Source organism: Erpetoichthys calabaricus, chromosome 14 (genome assembly GCF_900747795.2).
Source record: "Erpetoichthys calabaricus chromosome 14, fErpCal1.3, whole genome shotgun sequence".
NCBI classification, from domain to species: Eukaryota; Metazoa; Chordata; class Cladistia; order Polypteriformes; family Polypteridae; genus Erpetoichthys; species Erpetoichthys calabaricus.
The window spans coordinates 110,460,605-110,481,508 of record NC_041407.2 but is presented as its reverse complement, the minus strand read 5'-3'; the positions used below and the strand labels follow the sequence as shown (position 1 = coordinate 110,481,508).

General features: G+C 43.6%; 1 protein-coding gene across 7 annotated transcripts in view; it reads right to left on the bottom strand.

Moving 5' to 3' along the window:
- gpatch8 (G patch domain containing 8) overlaps positions 1-20,904 on the bottom strand; it is a 118,199-nt gene that overhangs the window by 58,197 nt on the left and 39,098 nt on the right. For 3 of the 7 annotated variants that reach the window (XM_051918879.1, XM_051918881.1, XM_051918876.1), the window contains exons 1-3: positions 20,821-20,873; positions 16,562-16,597; positions 4,184-4,256 (exon numbers count right to left, since the gene is read on the bottom strand). Coding sequence is in view for 3 of the 7 variants with exons in the window: in XM_051918876.1 (XP_051774836.1) it covers positions 4,184-4,190 (7 nt within the window). In the remaining 4 variants the exon portion in view is untranslated. Of the gene's footprint in view, positions 1-4,183; positions 4,419-8,211; positions 8,229-16,561; positions 16,598-20,820; positions 20,896-20,904 lie in introns of those variants that run through there. The other 4 variants (XM_051918878.1, XM_051918880.1, XM_028819947.2 and 1 more) reach the window with 3 other exon arrangements.

Sequence of the window (20,904 nt, the reverse complement as noted above, 5' to 3'; positions counted from 1 at the left end):
ACAAGTTCAAGAGTTGACTTTGGAAGCAACAAAAGGACACAATCAGAGAGGTGCAGATGTTATTACCGTATATAATCGCATATTAGTCGGGTCTTGAACCCTGAAAAATCGATCATATTATATGCCCGTTTTTCAAAAATACGACACTTAAATTTTCTTCTTGCCTCCTCCTATCTCTCCCCAGTTTCTCAGACGCATTGAATTTTGTTGCAGCAGTGCAATTACCAATTTCTTTCACTACTTCAGCGACTTTAATTTAAAACCAGCTTCATATTTTCTTCTGATCGTAGATACGGGATGCTCTTACGATAAAGGTGTATGAGGGTGTGAGATACAAAAAACACAAATCAGTGCAAACGTCCCTTCGGAATAGTTCGGGTATTACCGTGTGGTCACATAGGCACAATACATAGAAATAAAAAGGCCGTGTGCTCCGTGGTTACTCTCTCAGGTGGGCGTTAGCATGTCGTAATCTCTTGGACCAAAAGCGTGAGTTTTCTGCATTCGACTTATACGACCAACATTATAAAATACCAAAAAGTATACAGTAAAATCAAGCCCTGACTTATCCGCGAGTATATGTGGTATGTATCTTAAATTTTTAGAAGGCTTTTGATAAGCTACCACGTGAAATTTTTGTGCTCAAATTAAAAAGTGGAAATTCAAGGCACAGTCTGTAGGTGCGTACAAACCTGGCTAAAGCACGAGAAGTAAAGGGTTGTGGTGTGAGGAACCTCATCGGATTTGGCTGGTTAAGCTGGTTAAGTTTGCAGATGATGCCACGAGAGGTGGACTGGCAGATAATCCAGAATCCATTGAATCATCACAGAGGGACTTTGACAGCACACAGGCCCGGGCAGATTTGTGGCACATGAAATTTCAAGTAAGAAAATGTAATGAACTACATGTACAAAGTAAAACATGGGGTTTTAATACTTGAAAATACTGAGAAGGACCTGAGAGGCCTAGTAGACCTGTCACTGTCAACATCCAGGCAGTGTACAGAAGGTATATAGCGTATATAACAGGTTATATCGCGCCTTGATGTGTGGAAAACAAGTCAAAGGAGGTTATGCTCAGGCTTTATAACACATTAGTGAGGATTGGGCACAGGTTTGTTCTGTAGGCCAGGGGTCGCCAAGTCCGGTCCTGGGGGACCACCGTGGCTGCAGGCTTTCATTCTAACCCTTTTTTTTTTAATTGAGTGCCCTGTTTGTGCTGCTAATTAACTTCTTGTGAATTCATTTTAACTGAATTGCTTCTTTTAAGATTTGTTCCCCTGAATTTCTTCATCGTTCCTCTGAATTGCTCCAGTTCTTTCCTTAAATGGCACCCAAACAGAAATGACATGTGAAGTGAGGGAGCCAACAGAAGACAAACTAAGTGAGGGCCTCAAACTCCAACCAATTTCGCTCCAAACAGTTGCTTAATGAGGTGCAGATTCTTGTCATTAATTAAACTCGTTCTTTAATTCTGTGGCTTGTCGCTGCTCTCATGGTGCAATAGCAGACATTTCAGAAATTGTTGATTTTCTCTTTCTAAGACCACTGTTAATGTTTTGGAGACCTGAGCAGATCGACATTCCTGAGACCTTCATCTTTCTTTATTTTCAGATATTGTACGATGGACACCAGTTGTTTTGGCTCATCTTGTATCTCGTTATTGCTTGGCTGCTAATTAAGGAAAAAGAAACAATTAAGGAGTCTGAGTCTTCAAGAACAAGTCAATTAAAATTAGAACAAAAAAAGTTAATTAGCAGCAAAAACAGGTCACTAATTAAGAAAAGGGTTAGAATGAAAGCCTGCAGCCACAGTGGTGGACCGGAGTTGGCGACCCCTGCTCTAGTCTATTAAAAAAAAGGAGTGCAACTGGGCCGAGTCAAAGGCTACAGGGGATGAGTATTGAGGAAAGATTAAAAGAGCTGAGCCTTTAGAGGAGATGAAGAGGAGACCTGACTGAAGTGTTTAAAATGATGAAGGGAATTAGTCCAGTGGATCAAGGCTGTGACATTAAAATGAGCTCAATGAGATCACAGGGACAACGTTTGAAACTTGTTACACCTGCTAAATATTACACAAATGTTAGGAAGTTCAGAAATAAGTGACCAAGAAATGTGATGGAGAGTAGGACTCTACGGACCTTCCCAGCTTGACCTGAGGTTGTTTTGGGGGGAATTTGGTGTATAGGATGGGTGAACTCTGCTGGGTTGAATGGCACGTTCTCATCAAAGGTTTTCCAAATCTTCTAACTGGCTGCCCGTCATGCAGAATATACAATGAGGGTTTATTTCTCCAGAGCACAGCAAACTATTCTTTAAAAACAGAAAACAAAGCATTTGCTTGTATTTTGCATTTTTCGCTGGACTGTAGGTAACTGGGTGATTTTCATGCTGGTGCAGGTTGGCTAATTACGGGACTGGATTTGACTTTCAAATGTTGTGTAAACTGGAAGCCGGGGAGACAGACGCTCCTTCTTTGTTTGATTCCATTACAAGACCTGCCTCTCTTGATCTGTGCTACAGCGGACTAAGCCTATCGCAGCAGAAATATGAAGACACCAGGAAGCAAACCTAGGTGGGACAATTACCCTAATTACTCGAGATAAACCGCATGCTTCACATGAGATTTAGCCTTCCCAAGCAGCAATCTGTAAATCTCTGAACTAGGAATTTCACACAATTAGGACAAAGCAGAGAGAGACTTGATTGTTTAAAATTCATTTACATCCACTGTGCTTAACAATACTCCATGTCAGCAAGTCCACCGTCGGGGACCGGACGTCTACACTTATGGAAAGCACCATTTAGGTTAGCCTGATACTCCAAACAAATAAAAAAAACACATTTTTTTTCTTTTTGTTCTTTATTTCGCCTTATACAATTTCTTGTATTAGGAATTTGTTAGGTTTTCGCATACCCCGTGGGGTCAGAGCGCAGGGTCAGCCATTGTACAGCGCCCCAGGAGCAATTGAAGGTTAAGGGCCTTGCTCAAGGGCCCAGCACAGTGGCAGTGGCGGGGATTCGAACCGGCAACCTTTGGGATACCAGCACAGATCCTTAGCCTCAGAGCCAGCACTCCGCCCTATAATAATAATTCTTTGCACTTATTTAGCGCTTTTTTCACTACTCAAACTGCTCAGCAGTTGCAGGTTAAGGGCTTTGCTCAAGGGCCCAACAGAGCAGAGTCTGTTTTTTGGCACTTTACAGGATTCAAACCGGCAATCTTCTGATTGCCAGTGCAGATCCTTAGCCTCGGAGCCACCACTCCACCGATTTTTGACCCAAAAGAACAAATACAATCATTTATCTACCTGGTCTCGTTACGGCCTGTGTAAAACTACATACACGCATGCATTGTCACCATTCAGCTCAGTCCACGGTTTCTATTCTGGCAACACTGAGGACAAGATGAGAAACAAGCCTGGATGGGACACCAGTTTCCCATAAACCGCGCACTGCGACAAGCCAACGTGGGGCCGATTTAAATAACCAATCAAAAATCCACTTTAGTCAGTCGGCAGTATAAAGGTTTTTGTTCCACATCCAGCACTACCCATGACCCCAATTCCACTGTTGTGGGATTACATTAGACATCAAGACAATCCAAAGATAGACTAGAGATGCCTACGGCCCCCAAACCCACAGGCAGCATTTGTAGGGTACTGCCACTTTCAACATGCTGTCCAATGTATTCTGTTGTCTTCGAGTCAATCACGACGATGCCAAGAAAAGTGCACTGCGATTTTATTATCGTAATTGTGACTTGTGATAGATGTTTAATTGGCATGAAGATGATGCAACCAGCTGAATGTTTGTGTGTGTGTGTGTGTGTGTGTCTTCCTTTTTTAACATCTTGCCTAGTCATGCTACTGAAGCACCTCCGATTTAAACTAAGCCCAGATTAAGAGCCGGAACACGAAAATGCACAAGTCATCACATTACAATGAAATAAATAACTCTCAAGTGTGCCCAGACGGGAACTAATAAAACCTGCTGCTTTCACAGTGGGCTGCCAACCACACAAAGGCCACTGCACCTGAAACCTGCAACATGGGCAACTGGGAGCAATGCTGGATGCCAAGTTAGAATGACACTGGTACAGCCAGCAAGAGAGAGCCAGACAAATGTGACGTCAGAAACAAGGTTGAAAGGCAGATCCACCAGACAAGGAGACAAAAACCTTACCTTGCATAGTTTTTCCCAGTCCCTGGCCCAACTTCCAGCCATGTTTCTGGAGCAAGCGATGTCCAATATTATCCTGATGGACAGAACAAAGAAGAAAACCAAAAATATTCCAATAATAAGACCCTTTGTGCAGATGTAGAACATCTCATGAAATGGGGAGCAGATACATCATTACTATGGAAAATATATGCATGCAAAAGAAAGTTGACAGTGCTGCAGAAAAGGTGACAACCCCCCCGCATTACCCCCCAACAACAAACTCAATACATCCACCCGTCTACCTTTCCAGTCCAAGGTCTCCATTCTTAAGCCTGTGTTCTGATTTAAGTGGACAAAAAAAATCAGGGAAAACCAAAGGAGAGTAGTAAAGTGAAAGAGGGAATGCGGCCTGTGCTGAGCAGGGTGGCAGAAGGAAACCACTCAGTGTAATAAACGCTGTGCCACTGCTCGTTGCATCGCCCAGATCGAAACTGACTTCACGTCCTCGAGGTAACAGTCAGAACTAATCATTTCAGAGAGACAAGCTGTGTGGCACAGCCAAGGGTGGCATGGCGCTCTCAAAAGTGGTTTCCTTTTGCTTACCCTTCACTAGATTATCATCTACAAAATTATCAAATTGCCTAGCAGGTTAAGCCCACCCGCCCAAAATGTGAGAACAGAAGAGGCCTCGTGTGCTCTGGTGAACTGACTAGGGCAGAAGAAGTGAAGAGAAAGACAAAGTGCGGGATGAGGGGAGAGGGTCTGGAGTGGAGGGGTCCAATCTAACCTCATACTTGTTTGACAAAGATATGACAGCCTGCTCCACCCCAACGCTAGATACCAACACAAACACAATCAAGGCAAAGCTAATTATTAAAATTAAAAAAAAGACAAATAACGAAAGAAAATTTAAAAAAAAAAAAAAAAATATATATATCAAATAAATCCATGCGAGACTCCGCTGGATTTGGGGGAGGAGGGAAGATAAATGAAATAAAAGTAACATCATGCAGCTGTTGGTTAAAAAGTCATAAAGGAAAACAGAAACTAAACAGTTGTGTTAGATCAAATATATACTCAGCTCAACATACAAGTGTACGAATACGACTAAACAAAAAGAATGAAATGAGCACAAGCACAGAGAGAGCCAGTGTACGTCACGAACCCTCTACCAGAAAAGCTCGGTTAGGATGAACACTGGCATCGCTATGAACTACGTGGTTTAGAGAACGGGGGGTTGAGTTCAAGAGAAGTCAGCGAAATGTCTCATCACTCGAGTGGAGCGTCACCCAGAACAGCAAGCCACACTTGTGCATACTTACCCCGGGCCAACTGCCCCTACACCCCAGCCCAGCCGAGCCGAGGAGCTCACATTCCTCCCTGCTGTTCTGGTGGACGGGCAGACACAAACACTCAACTCTGCCAATTGTTAAAGGTAAGGGAGCAAATTTGGTGACATCTTCCAAACAGTCATACGCTGAGGCTTGCGTTTGAATTGATCAAAAAACCCATGAAGTCTGCATCAGTGATCCACCTACCCTTATGAAAGGCCTGTGTTTTCGTTCTCTGAAATAAAATTATTAGCAAATTAAAATAATGGAGACTTTTTTTTATGGGTAAGAACGGGCCTTTTTTAAAAATGTAAACTTGAAAGATAATAGGGGTGGGCACTGCTAGGGACCCCGATACTGGGATGTTTTTTACCTGCTTTAAAATGAATCAACTTAGAATTTGATGCAGAATGTACTTCTAAATGATTTAATCTATATCTATTGTGGCTGGCAGCCGGGGTTCATGCTCAGCCGAGACACCCCAGAACTGTATCTTCAGGGGGAGCAGCCCTGGACGGTGCAATACCTCCCCCTGGATGCTAGATGGCCGCACCCACCACACCCTGGGTTGGAGAGGTGCCTCGGGTTCCCGCAGGGCTCCACAGGAGTTGGAGTTGGGTGCAACCCTGTTGGGTCCCGCAAGCACTGCCAGGGGGTGCTGCAGCTGGGACTTCTGAGCCCCTGCGGGCCACATATTCACCACACTCGGAAGTGCAGCCAGAACATGGCAATCAAGCACCTGGAGCACCTCCGGGTGAACTATAAAAAGGGGCCAGCAGCCACCACTCGAGGAGCCAGAATCGGGGGGTAGAGGACAAGGTTGCCAGGGAGGAGAGAAAGTGCTTGGTTTGGTGTACTGAACTGTGTTGTGGCTGGAGGGATTACAGGATAGACGTGCCCTCCAGCTGAAGAAAAATAAATATTTTGTTTTATTTTACCCATGCTTCCGTGTCAATCTGTGTCGGGTCAGGCGCTATATAGCATCGTCTTACAATATAAAAGCCAAATACCAGAGACTCACTCATAACGAAATCTCCCAAACCATGAGGACTTGAACTTTGGAATGTAGGTTACCCTTGGCCCATAGGTGTTTGCTAAGAAACAGTTTAAAAAATTTCGTGGTCCAATCGTGTTCTGTCTGTATGTCTGTCTGCTTTTCACAAGAGAATTACTTAATGGATTTAGATCCGTTTTTTTTCTATAATTTGCTTGAACATTCCGGTTGATTTTGTGACTTCTCTCAGCGCACTAAGTAGCAGAGTTCGCTTGCGGTACCGATGTGTTTATGCAAATCCAAGAGAGAGGCTGTGGGCTGAGAGCAGGGGGCGGGGCCTTCCTCATTGACTCGCCAGCCTTTGTTCGAGTCGCTCTATCTGTCGCCACGTGTTGGAGCGCACCTCACCTCCGCTTAGCTAGCGATACCTGCTTGTTCAACAGGTATTATCTTCTAGAGATTGTTCAGGAGTAACATTTGACATCTTTGAGAGAGAGATCAGAGCTCCATGTGTTGAGAGGGTAGCTGCTGATTGCCAGAGACATCACGGCCATGTGATTTTCTCCCCACGCGGGGAATGCTACTCTCTATATATAAAATCCTTAGCCTAAAAGTGCAACAATTTTATGTCACTTTTTTGTCACACTTTAAATTGGACTTATTTAAAAACCTATATATATATATATATATATATATATATATATAATGTTTGGTATTACTCTTTTCAGAATTTATTGAACTTTAATGTGATGCGGTTAGTTTTTTAAGATCTTATTCCATTTTTAAATTATAAACTAAAAAATATCAAGAATTCACGTCCTGCGAGACGAGACTTTGTGCCAAAAGATTTAACCAGACACCTGGGGCCGGGTTTAAAAAGACAAAGAGTAGGACAGCTGCTGTACAGGCTTTTAAATGTTCGAAGTGCCATGTGAGATGAAGATCACGTGACACAGCAGCAGCTGATCAAGCAAAGAGGAGGTAAACAAATAAATAAATAAATAAATAAATAATTGTGTCACCCACCGTTTAAGAGGGGGTTTCGGAGGAGCGACCGCGTCTCTCTGGGGTGCGTTCAGCCCCCCTCTTCACAATGCGAGCGGCACAGACTTGAAGTGGCTGGCAAGTGAAGTAAGCAGGAGGTAACCCCGTAGTATTTCTATATTTCTTCAGTTTCTGTAAAAGCTAAATTTTCCCTTGGGCCAAATAAAGTGTTGTCTATGTATGTGTGTGTATGTGCCACATGGCCTTCCCATATAACGATATTCAAGCCACGCAGCGGGGTGTAACGTGGCTAAGAGTAACTCAAAGGCTTCATCGGGGCCCTCACTCGAATTAAAGCTGCCAGCTTGGTTTAGATTCCTCCAGATTTTGTTGCGGAAGGCTTTAAAGTCGGTGGTGGTTAAGACTCTCTCTTTAATAATGGCGATAGCAGCGGTGGAAAGAGCAGCAGCAGCACGATATCCATCGGCAGAACAGCAGAAGACGGGCAGGCAACGGGCCTGTTCTGCAGAAAATGCAAGCTCAGGCAAAACAGAGTATGAGACATTGCGCTGGCTATGCAGCATTAATGAATGCACAACAAAAAATAAATAAACAAACAAGCAAACAAAAACCAACCAACCAAAACAAAGAAAACAAAGAAAGAAAAGGAGGAGGACAGATGAAGCAGTACGCCGTTTCCAATAGCAGTGCAAGTGGACTGAAAGCATTTCCATACGAACCTGACGTTAAAAACTGGCCTGTCAAAAGAACAGTTAAATGTAACACAAGTAAGAAAGTGTCCAAGCACTAGAAGAGGATATTTTGTTGGAACTTTTAAGATTTCTTATTTCCTTTGCTTGCAAAAAGAAAATCCATAATTAAAAAAAAATAAATAAATAAATAAAAAGTCTAAAATAGAAGAGCAAGAAGCAGAATGTAAATAAATGATAAAAGTATACCCAAAAAACACACACAAAAAAAATCCACAAGTCAAGAACAGTGAAGTCAAATGCATTTTTGCGGTTAACAAAGTGACAGGAAAATTAAACTATTACAGAAGGAAAAGCAAATTAAAAGAAAATAAAAAATTAGATTTCTAGCCCCGATACCAAGAATGTGGTTCACCAGGTCAGCCTTGCAACAACCACCTCAGGAGAAAAGCAGCAGAACATCTTTTTTAATTTTTATCTTTTATTTTGCCCACCTGTTTTTATTTTAAGCCAATTTACACACCTTAGCACCAAGTGAATCAGTAACAACTCTACCCGGAAAGATGCCTACCACGCTGCCAAGTTCCTCTGTGTGTCAAATGACAGCCCCCTGGACACAGGGTGGAGAAAAAAAAAAAAACAAACATGCAACCTGCACATCTGGAAGCTTTCCAAAGTCTGCCAGGCTTGTGCCAACTGTACCCCTATCCTAAAATGAACAGATGGCCAGACAAAGGGGTAACAAATTAAATAATTATTCCTTGGTCCTTAAAAATGCAGGCAACAGAAGTGGGGAACGGTGGCAAGTAAGCTCCAGACTGGGCCCACTGTAAGTACAACAGGGTCTGGTAGCGGACCACTCTGGTCTAAAAAGACACAGTAAAGGCAGCACATGGTCATCCAAATCAAGCATTATGGAGGAGATTGGCCTACAATTGCATTTACAGTGGGTATAGAAAAGAATCCCCTCCTTTGAAATATCCCCATTTTGTTTGCTTTACAGCCTTAAATGAAAACACACAAACTAATATTTTTTCCAGATTTACTTACCCAAAGCAATCTCTAACATCCAAGTGAAAGATATCACAGCTACAGTTAAGAAAAATGATAAAAAATAAAAAACAAGAAATCCTGAGATTAATAAAGGATCAGCCCACACCCCCACCCCCCAGTTCCATTGCGGTTACTGGCTTACATCCACCTGTGATCAACTGTAATGAGTGTGATTAGTGAAGCTGTTCCTGGAGCATTCATTCCCTTGCTTGGCAGTGCCACTGACAGCACACAACTGACTATGGATGGCAAGACATTTTCAAAAGATCTCAGGGACAGAGTTGTGGACTGACATAAGGCAGGAGATGGATACGAAAACATCTCAAAGGCTTTATCAATCCCAAGGAGCACAGTAAAGTCCATCATAAAGAAGTGTTTGGTACTACTAGGACCCTCCAAATTGGATGGAAGAGCAAGGAGGAAACTGGGAAGAGAGGCTACCAAGAGGCCAATGGCCACTCTGAAGGAGTTACAGGATTTGATGGCACCGAGTGGTCATTAATGGTGTGCAGGTGACAACAATTTCACAAGCGCTTCACATCAGTGGCGTGCTCGGAAGGGTCGCACTTCTCAAGAAAGGCCACATTAAGGCTCATTTGTGCTTTCCCAGAATGCACCTTGAAGATTCTGATGCCAGGTGGAAAAAGGTCTTACGGTCAGATGAGACCAAAATCAAACTATATGGCCTCAATACCAAACAGTACACCAATGCAGCTCACCATCCACAACACACCATACCTACAGTAAAGCAAGGAGGGCGCAGCATCCTGTTGTGGGGGGCCTGGGGCTCTCATTAGGGTAGAAGGAAAAATGGATGGGGCAAAATACCATCAAATTCTACCCTCTGCCAGAAAGTTGAAGATGGGCAGAATCAAAAGAAAGAAGAGCACCTTTCAACACGACAACGACCCGAAGAACACAGCAAAATGGAACTGGTGGCTGAAGGAGAAAAAGTGAATGTCCTCGAGTGGCCAGTCAGAGCCCAGACCTAAATCACAATGAAAATCTGTGGAAAGATCTGAAGATAGCAGACCACCAACACTCACCATCCAATGTGACCGGACTTGAACAGTTAAACAGTAAAGAAGAGTGGGGGGCAAATATTGAGTGGGCTCAATCTAGGTGTGCAAAGCTGATAGAGAAGAATCCCAACAGAGTCAAAGCTGTCATTAAAGCAAAAGGTGAGTCAATAAAATGTCATTATTATGACATTTATTAATCTCAGTAGGTCTTGGTTCTGATTTTTTATCATTTTTCTGAACTGTAGCTGTGATATCTTTCACTTGGATGTCAAAGGTGGCATTTAGTAAGTCGAGCTGGGAAGAAATATTGGTTTGTGTGTATTCATTTAAGGCTGTAAAGCAAAAAAAAAATGGGAATATTTCGAGGGGGGGGGATTCTTTTCTATACCCACTGTATACGATAAAGTGGTGAGAAGAAAATAGGCCTGTCAGTGGTGAAGAAAGTGTACACCATACAATCGCATAGATCAAGACCCACAGAGACGGGTGTCAAGGAAGGCACACTGCAGTTCTTTTCATGCCAGAAGAGACGGCAGTCCAGAAATTTAAAAGGATCAAATGACACAAAGCCACAAGTTCTTCAGACATGACAAAAATAAGAAGAAATGTAAACTGGAGGTAATACTCACTGTACTACAAGGAACCTGGGGAAATGGCGTACCTGCAGCACGGGAGGGAGAACATTACGAGAGGCTACAGGAAGTCCTTCAACAACAAAAAAAAAAAAATGCTGGGCAGCAGTGGAGCAAACTGTGGACACGTCAACAACACGGGTTCATACAAGTGAGCGACACCCACTGGAATTTCTAAGTTAAACATGGCCGAATTTATTTTCTCTTTTCATGAAACTGACTCCCACTTGATTTGTGCTTTTGTGCCTATAAATCTTACACCAAGATGGGTTAAACGTCTGGGTAGAGGAAAGATTTAGCACAAGTAGTAAGTCGTGGAACAACGGGGCAGGTTTTCCGTATGGCTGCCATCCAAAGTCACACAAACATCCTTGAAGACCACTAATTTGGTTTCAAGTCGGGCAGCAAGTGCACAGGTAGCAGCGTTCAGAAAAGGAAAACAAGTGTAAAAAAGGAAGCCTTTCAACTCTCCTGATATTGAATGTGGAATAGGAGCAGACTAACTGATATGGGTGAGGAGAAGTAGGCAGCAGACAGCGGTCACCTTCCAGCATTTTATTTCATTCAGGGGCAAGACTGGCAAGCTGCGCACTTTGAAGACGATATCTGCTTGGCAGCAAATTCAAAAGAGGATTACAACAAATGGCACATGGTGTGTGGTCAGGGGTGCTCTCGCTACGATGGACAAGCTCTCTGATGTGAACACGGAAACTTCTAGACTAAACTGGTGGACTGGCCAGTTCTTATAACTTAAAGCAGATCAAATTCAAATAAAGTTCAAACAAAAATGAAGCTAAATTCTATCAAGTTGTTTTACTGTAACCTTCACTTGGTGCATTTCATTAATTATCCTACTGCAATTTGGCAAAATAAAATAAGCACTAATCTACACATGGCATCACATCAAACACACTACACAATGAGATCTGTTCTTTTAAATTAAATTTATGTCCTCATTTCATGTCATCTAATAAACACAATGTTTAGGACTGCATCTGCTAGCGGGTTAACCTGCTCACACAAGGCTTTGTCACTGCATTGGCCTGGTGGTGACGTCGGGCACTGGACTGGCCTTCTAAGCCAAAGGAGTAACAAACACACACTGGACTCGCCAAAGGAGCTTGGCCTACAAACAGCCAATCAGAGTTGAGGATTTTCTTCTTCTTATGATTTGAGGAACTAGACCCAAATATGGCCAAAGTGTCTTTCCTCAGTTTAAACTACACTGTAATATGTCTGACCTGCGATCAGAAGCGGCCCACTTATCTTCCGGCGTGTCACAGGAGCTCTCTGCTCCACAGGGCTGTCATTTCAGAGGGTCCTGAGGGAACTGTAAATGAGGCTGGCCGAGACAAACCACATAAGGCGAAAGGAAGTGAACGGTAACCCGGTTATTCATGCAAGGCAGAATGTTAGTAAAAAGGTCCCCAAGAAAACAGAACACCAACCTACAGCTGACTACAAATGACACACAATGAGTGGCCAGACGAGCGGTCAAAGGGTCTCGCTACAATAGACAGCTCTGTGAGGGGAAATCCAAAAATATACAATATCAATGAAATGAAGATGGCAGCTTCTACGCTGTACTGATGAATGATCCCTTGGTCTGAATCCTTAGTTGAGGAAATCCTGCTGGATTCTCCCAGGTGGAGATGAGGCTCACGAAGAAAAACAATGGAAGATGCCCACAAGGTGAAAGCTGACCGGACCTCACGGGCAAACAGCAAATGGCTTAAGTGCTGGCACCTCAAAGATCTCCAAGGGTACACAAATGGCACAAGCCAGGCATCTCAACAGAACATGGGGGCATGAAAGTCACTGCTAGGGAACTGAAACCACGTGGTGCAGGGGACCCAAACAGCAATGTCAGAGATCAGGGCACAGCAGCAGCAGCCATCACATCAATGTCTTTCAGTGAGACTAATTCTCCAAAAATTCAATAACCGTACCAACATAAATATTGCATCCCCCTTTTTTGTTTTTAAATAATGGCTAAAAAGAGGTTAGGGCTAAACGGCCAGGACAGTATCACTGGGTCCACTTTAGGCATCTTTAGCAGCATATTGTAGCGAAACCCTTAACATCGCAAACAGACGATAATGCAGGAGCAGACGCCACTTTCAAAGAGTGTTGGGGGAGGGACGGGCAAGACAGTGGTCATCGTCAGCACTCTGGGCTGTAAGGTTCTCAGAATGTACCTTCACATTAGCAGCGGGCACGGTTATCTCCCCCAAATAGCAGACTTTGTTCATAAGCGACAGGAGACTCCTAGTAATATGGATGTCATTTCAAATATGCTCTGATAAACCGTCATCTACTGCCATAAACACACCTTCAGGAGAAGCTGACGCCATCGACAGAAAAGAATTGTCTTTCAAGTGACTGGAAACTCGTATTATAAACCAGTGCTTCTCAGACTTAGTAAGTGGGGAACCCCCCACCGTGGCTGCAGTTTTCCATTTTTCAATTGAACTCATGGCCTAATTATTTTCTGATTTGTACGTATGTGGTTATATTTGCACACTTTTAAGCATTTTAAAAGGGGGTTTAATTTAGTATTTTTTTTTAACTCGGTTTATAAGATTTTTATCATCAGGCTTATTTAATCCATTATCTCCTAATGAACACAGTAGCAGGTTTGACACTGAACTAACTGCTCTACTCATTGTTAATTGTCATTAAACAATTAAGGGAGCAAACTACACAGTAAAAGGGCAAATTAATAGGAAAATTACAAAAAAAAAAAAAAAAAAAAAAGAATTATTTAAAGCTATAAAAACTATTTCTAAATGTCTCATAAATGTAAAAATCTCAATGCCAACCTTCTCTGAATGGAAAATAAGAGAAGAAGAATTAAATTAGACCAGTCAGAGAGGTACAATAACTAACTCAGTGGTTATGAGACTGACCTACAGCCACAGGGGGTCCACAGGACAGAGTTTGAGGACCAAAGTCGAGTTTAATAAAACGGTTAAATGTCTGCTTTGATATCCTCAGCCTTCGTTCAGCCCAAGCAGACACATTCAAGCTACAGATGGTCACAAGGTGTTAAATGAGCTGTGCAGGCTGGCCAGGCCATTTATTAGCTTCTCAAGTCGATCCAATCTTGACGAGTGTGAGGCGAGTTCACAGAAGCTTCACTTTCTAGATGCACATATTCACTCCCCCCCTTCTGGTTTTCCAGGAGTTCTGAATCACCCAATGACTAATCGTAGCACAACCTCGGTAAAGGCTGTGCAATGACTGCAGCAGAATCTTCATGTTACGCTCGATCTCCCCCCACCAGTAAGGTCCAGGATAAGAGTATGTATGGCCACTGGTCCCCACATTCCTCCAATGTATAGAACGTATATGGAGCTTAGTGAATAAATCAACAGCACAAAATCTACACTGAAGCAGGGGGCTTCGGCATCCTCAGTGGGGCCATTCTCTTGCCTGCAGAAATCTCAGACAATTTTCTCCATGGTTCAATGGGCAGCGGTAAGGAAAATCGGGCACAAACACGACTAAAGCCTGCACACTAGCACATCAGGGCCTGTCTGGCAGATTAAAATGGCCTGACAAATGGCACAAGTGCAGTTTCAAGATGACATTTCTGTAATCCCACATGAGCCAGGCTACTGTGCTGAGCAAGTGACTGCCGAGTTCTGTCTTTTGACGAATTCCTTCTGAATACAGTCTGCACATTTTGAGCTGGCATGAAGTGCATTACTGTCATGACTTCATTCAGTAGGCTGTGACATTTAAGGAGCTGGCAGCGTGCAATGCATAGTCACAGCTGCTCCTCATCAGAACCCACTGCAAGCCGCCCACTTGTCACAGTCAAGCATTAAAGGGGTCTGTGAAATACGATTCTAAAAGGATTAGCAAAAGTTCAGCATTTCAGCAAAGAGCTCTAAAAATGGAGCATGCACAGACTAATTATTATTATTTTATATTCTGCCTAATGTTCTTATCCAAAGCAGTTTACAAGCTCAGGGTATGCTACACTGGTAGGTTAAGCCACTTACTGTACACAGGGTGACACAGGATGGTGGGAGAGGGCACTGAACTGGCAGCCGTGTGATGTAAAAGTCCAGTAGCTCAGAGGAGTAAATGAGCACAACCCAAGGGTATTGCACCTCATCATCCTGGGTGGTACGGCTGAAAGGAAACAATCTAACAATTTAAACAATCTAACACAGAACTGATGCTCAGTGTCCTGTTCAGCCTATATACATCGGAGTCCTGCCATGTGCAAAAGTTCGCTGACGACACTGCTATCGTGGGCTGAATCAGGAGTGGGCAGGAGGAGGAGTATAGGAACCTCATCAAGGACTTTGTTAAATGGAGCGACTGAACACCAGCAAAACCAAGGAGCTGGTGCTGGATTTTAGGAGGACCAGGCCCCTCATGGACCCCGTGATCATCAGAGGTGACTGTGTGCAGATGGTGCAGACCTATAAATACCTGGGAGTGCAGCTGGATGATAAAGTGGACTGGACTGCCAATAGTGATGCGCTGTGCAAGAGAGGACAGAGCCGACTATACTTCACTAGAAGGCTGGCGTCCTTCAACATCTGCAATAAGATGCTGCAGATGTTCTATCAGACGGTTGTGGCAACTGCCCTCTTCTACGCAGTGGTGTGCTGGGGATGCAGCATAAAGAAGAGGGACGCCTCACGCCTGGACAAACTGGTGAGGAAGGCAGGCTCTATTGTAGGCACGGAGCTGGACAGTTTAACATCTGTGGCAGAACGACGGGCGCTGAGCAGACTCCTGTCAATCATGGAGAATCCACTGCATCCACTGAACAGGATCATCTCCAGACAGAGGAGCAGCTTCAGTGACAGACTGAGGAGACCCCACACTATGCGACTCTTCAATTCCACCCGGGGGGGGGTAAACGCTAACATTATTCAAAGTTATTGCCTGTTATACCTGCATTGTTATCACTCTTTAATTTAATATTGTTTTTTTTATCAGTATACTGCTGCTGGAGTATGTGAATTTCCCCTTGGGATTAATAAAGTATCTATCTATCAATCTAATCCTGCCAACTACGCTATCTATCTATCTATTTATTATGGGAGATCAGCCAGCAGCACAGCACTGCCGTGCCTGGTGTAGGAGGCAGCAGGTACAACTCACTTTAACTAAGTTATGCTTCACCAACAGGGCAATTACCAACCCCACAGATAAGGCCGAGTGAAGATCCTGTCTGGTATCTACAAGTATGTGGGGGGCAATGCCGCTACGAAGCAGGAATCCCACTTGACTTGTGGGTCAATTACTCACCGACCAAACGTGTTTATTGCTGCTTCTGGTAGCCATTTCACATCATTATTGAGACAACTCACAGCTCAGTGGCCAACATTTAAGACACATCCAATGACCAGTCGTTGCCCAAACCTTAAAATATTTATGTGGAAAACACTCTTCGATGACACATTTTAGGTTGTATTCAAAAACAGATTCATAATCTTGACGGTCTAGCATCTGGGAGACTCCTCCTGCAATATGATCTACATGCTGGATTAGAGAATGCATTTGCTTTGGCTCAAGCACCATGCCAGCATGGGATGAAAGAGTGGACTATACACCGCGGCACTGTGCTGTGAGGATGGACAGGGAGAGAAGCATTACAGGATACCCTAAGAGACAGCAACAGATAGCAGAGCGTGCAATACAAACCAGGTCATGGCTGCTTAGCTAATTGGGGCCACTTTGCTGCAGGAGAGAAATGGCGAACACCCCAAGTTGTGTACAATACTGGTAATTTCTGACAGCACATATAGAGACACACACACACACACACACACACACACACACACACACACACACACACACACACACACACACACACTCATAGACAGCAGTCAAGTGTCATTCTCAGTCTCCGGAGTGGTATATGTGTCAGCGGCCTTCAACACAAACAAACAATCTGAAAGTTTTGAGCTGGGATTTGAACTGGGAAACTGCTGGAATGAAAACGCAAGGGTTTGAGAGACAGGAGCAGTTTCACTTGTCAGCTTACACATTGGTCTGCTTCGTAGTGAGGATCAATTCAAATGAATGATTTATTGAGAAGAACAGATTTCGTTACATCTTGGAGGAAAAGAGAAAATCTGTGAAAAATCAAAATACACAGACAGGCCTCCTGCGAACATAAAATAAACCATTAATGGGTCACATTCTGAGCAAAACAAACAGGTCAAAGGGCAAGGTAATCAGAACATGGCTCCACAAGACACTTGACGGGACTTTGTAAACTTCGGTGATGCCTCCTCAGACAGTCAGTCTGCACTTCTTTCTCTTGCTCCTTGATTTATTTTTGAAGTAATTAGCTGTGATGCAGCATCACCTACCCACATAAAAAGTTTAGTCATAAAGCCGACTTCACCAGGGCCATTAGCTTTACTTTAAACTTGTCTTAGGATACTGCCGGTCACGTGGCCCATTCTCCTCACACTCTACCTCAAGACACATTAAACTCTGCCTTTCACTACGTCTTCAAGCTGGTGTGTAATTTAAGAGACAGGAGCAGTGATAACTGCTCGTTTATTTCTTTGTACCCCGCAGAACGCCACGTAGGTTTGTTTCCCTGAACCAGATGTACTTTATTTCCATTTGTTTTTGCACTCGCTGCTTTATTAATTATACTTCTGTTCCAAAAGAAGAACCTTTCTAATCTTGAGGGAAGCACATTATAGGGCCTGCAGTTCCTGAAAAATGGAGACAGTCTCCAGCAGCGATAGCATCTCGTGCTGTGTGTTTTTTTTTGGGTTGCATTTCATTTTTACATCTCGAAGGCTGTCGCCAAAAACAACAGTTTAATGATACTGTCCGCGACAGGCTCCGAAACCAACCCACAATTAGGGTCCTGTCTCAGGCAGGTTTTTTTTTTTTTTACTTTGTTAGAACAGCTTATAGTAAAATCGACTATGCAGCTGTGTGCAGATGTCATCTCCCTGCGTGAAATCAGACTTTTAATGAGGATGTGTGGCTTTTGTTTTACTTTCACAAACAGCACAAGAGACTGAAATTCAAACATTCAGAGGCAGACTGCAGTCAGAGAAGAAACTAACTAAAGGAAACCCACTCCTTCCTTACAGATGAAACAAAACAAATGGCCTCATTTCCTGATCTGCAAACACCCTGCTCTTTACACATCTAATGTTTAGGATCAATACAAAGCCCAAAAAGACAACGTGGGAATAAAAAACAAAAACGTAACTGAACACGAGAGCAATCCTAGAACACCCACTCAAAGAAGACACAAAGACCCCCCCCCATCCTCCCCACCCGTGTCTCTTCTGACTCGGATCAGATTATTAATGAAGGATAACAAAAAGAGGTCGAGATTCATTCCATGAAAACCAAATGGTCTTCAGGTACCCCAATGTATCCCCCCTAAAAACCAATGCCTCATACCCATGAACATCATTTACGGGTTTCCCTGCGCTCTTGTGGAATGCATTTCGGAATTTGAAAATACGTCATCAACTCCATTAGTATGACTGAGCACAGAAGTGTTCCCAGTAATTCAGAGGTACCCTCACTAAAGAGGGCTTGGGCCCACTGTTACTAGGATTAGGTTCAGGAGCTTCAGATAAAATGAAATAGAAAAAAGGATAAAACGAATATTAAAATCATTAATTGCAAAACAGCTGAAAAATGTTCAACTTATGAAGCTTCATAAAATTACCGTATATACTCGCGTATAAGGTGGGTCTTGAAACCTGAAAACTCGATCATAAAATCAGACCTCGACTTATACGCCTGTTCAAAAACGCGACAATTTTTTTTGCTTTGTTTTATTTACATCTTCTCGCCTCCTCCAATCTCTCCCCAGTTTCTCAGATGCATCGAATTTTGTTGCAGCAGCACAGTTACCAATTTCTTTCGCCACTTCAATGACTTAATTTAAAGCCAGTTTCATATTTTCTTCTGATTGAACGCTCCATCGTAGATAAGGGATGCTCTTGCGATAAAGGTGTATGAGGGCGTGAGATACAAAAAAAAAAAAAAAAAGTGAAAACGTTTGTGGTGTAGCGGGTCCACAACTCACGTCAAAAAGGCCACTTTTTAAATAAATAATCGCCGTCCTCGTGGCTTAGTGAGGGGGCGTGGTAAGTGTGGCCAAAGCAGTTCCCTGATGATGTGTGATGCAGATGGTCCTCACTTAAGTGCACAGGTGAGGAGTCACCGCATCCGTAATTGATGCCGGGAGCTGCTAATTGCCACATCTGATCCACGTAAATAAATTAAAGCGCGAGGCGGGTAGGAAAAAAAAGAAAAAAAATGAACACAGGTTAGGAGAAGAGAAGGCGGCGGCTGGAAGCAGGCAGGAGAAAGCCGGAGTGTGAGTGAGCGAAGAGGGCGGCTGAGCAGTGAGCCCAGGCGGGGTGTTTGGCCGACACCTAGGCGGTCGGTAGTGGTCGCTCCTGTTGAGCATGTAGTTGAGGAGGAGGAGTGACCGGAAGAAGGATGGCTCGCTGCGGAAGACAGCGGGAGTCGAGAGGCTTGGGAGGTGGATTCCCCAGTGTGAGCGTCCTGGTCGCTGGGGAACCCAAGTCTTGGTCTGGGGAGAGCAGAACCAAAGCTAAGGATTGAGAAGCCTCTAGACCAGCAAGAAGAGCAGGTCATCTGCAGCTACGGCGACTCCCCTGGTGCACTGCCTGGATGGGAGAAGCAGGGGAGTCACCAGTAGAAGAAAGGCACCAGGCTGACTTGTTTTTAAAGTACAGCTTCCAGCCATTGTTTTAACCTCGTTGTTTTGTTTTTTTTTTTTTTAAAAGAGATTTTTTTTCCTAATGGATTTTAACCTCCACAATTTCACTAATTCACTTGTTTTATTAGATTATTTATTTAAAGATTTTTGAGCTGCACTACACTATTTATTTGGGACACTTTGTTTTTGTTTGTTGTTTTAATAAAAGCACTTTGCGTTTCTGCACCATCCCCTTGCTTCATGGTTGTGCCTCACTGCCTAGCTCATCGGTGACATTACTGATGGTATCGAGTTTAGAGCTCCCAGAAGCTGAATGGGAGCATGGAGAGAACCCGCATAGTCATAATGTTGCTCCAGAATAGTTCGGGTATTACTGTGTGGTCACGCAGGCACAATACATAGAAAGAAAGAAAGAGGCCATGTGCTCCGTGGTTACTCTCAGGTGGGCGTTAGCATATCGTAATCTCTTGAACCAATAGCGTGAGTTTTCCACATTCAACTTATACAACCAACATTATAAAATAACGGAAACATAGCGGTAAAATCAAGCGCCGACTTTTCCACGGGAAAACTTAAACTCGAGTATATACGGTAATCAAAAAGGAGAAAGGGTTTAGCTGGGTGAATTTGGAGCCCTATGGTCACACAGTGGTCAAGCCTAAAGACAAAAAGGGACAGTCATGGTTCAGGTTTTCTTAATACAAGCTGCTTACTGGGGCTTCTGCAACACAATGACAGTGGTCCAGTAGACTTCCATGTTCAAATCTCAGCTCTTATATTTTTTTTTTTTTAGAAAGTCATCAAAATGCTTCTCCCTGAGTGGGCTTACAGGGGCAACACCAGCTGTGTCGCTTGCTGAAACATATCTTAATGGCTGGGGGGTTACAAGACCTGCACTAAATGCAGCAAGAAAGAGCTACACCTGCACAGATACTCAGTACCATGCATGTCTATGCACGTGTCACTGGCTAACCTTTATTGAGAGTAGGCCACTACATGCCACATTCAACCACAATTTGTGGACACTTACACAGAAACACACATTTTGTGTCTACGTTCAGGAGACTTATAGTTTCAGGAGATGAAAAACATAACCCGACCTCCCAGAAAGCCAACTCACACTTCTCTGTCTCAAACAGAGGGGGCCCGAATCATTATGGCACTCAACATCCATTCCTGCACGCAGTTGCAGAGCACATGTAAAGTGAAGCAACCTTACCGATTCAATGGGCTTGTCCAATGACGCCTGCTCGATCTCAAGCTGCCCATCCTCGTACTGATCAAAGTGATTTCCCTGCAGAAA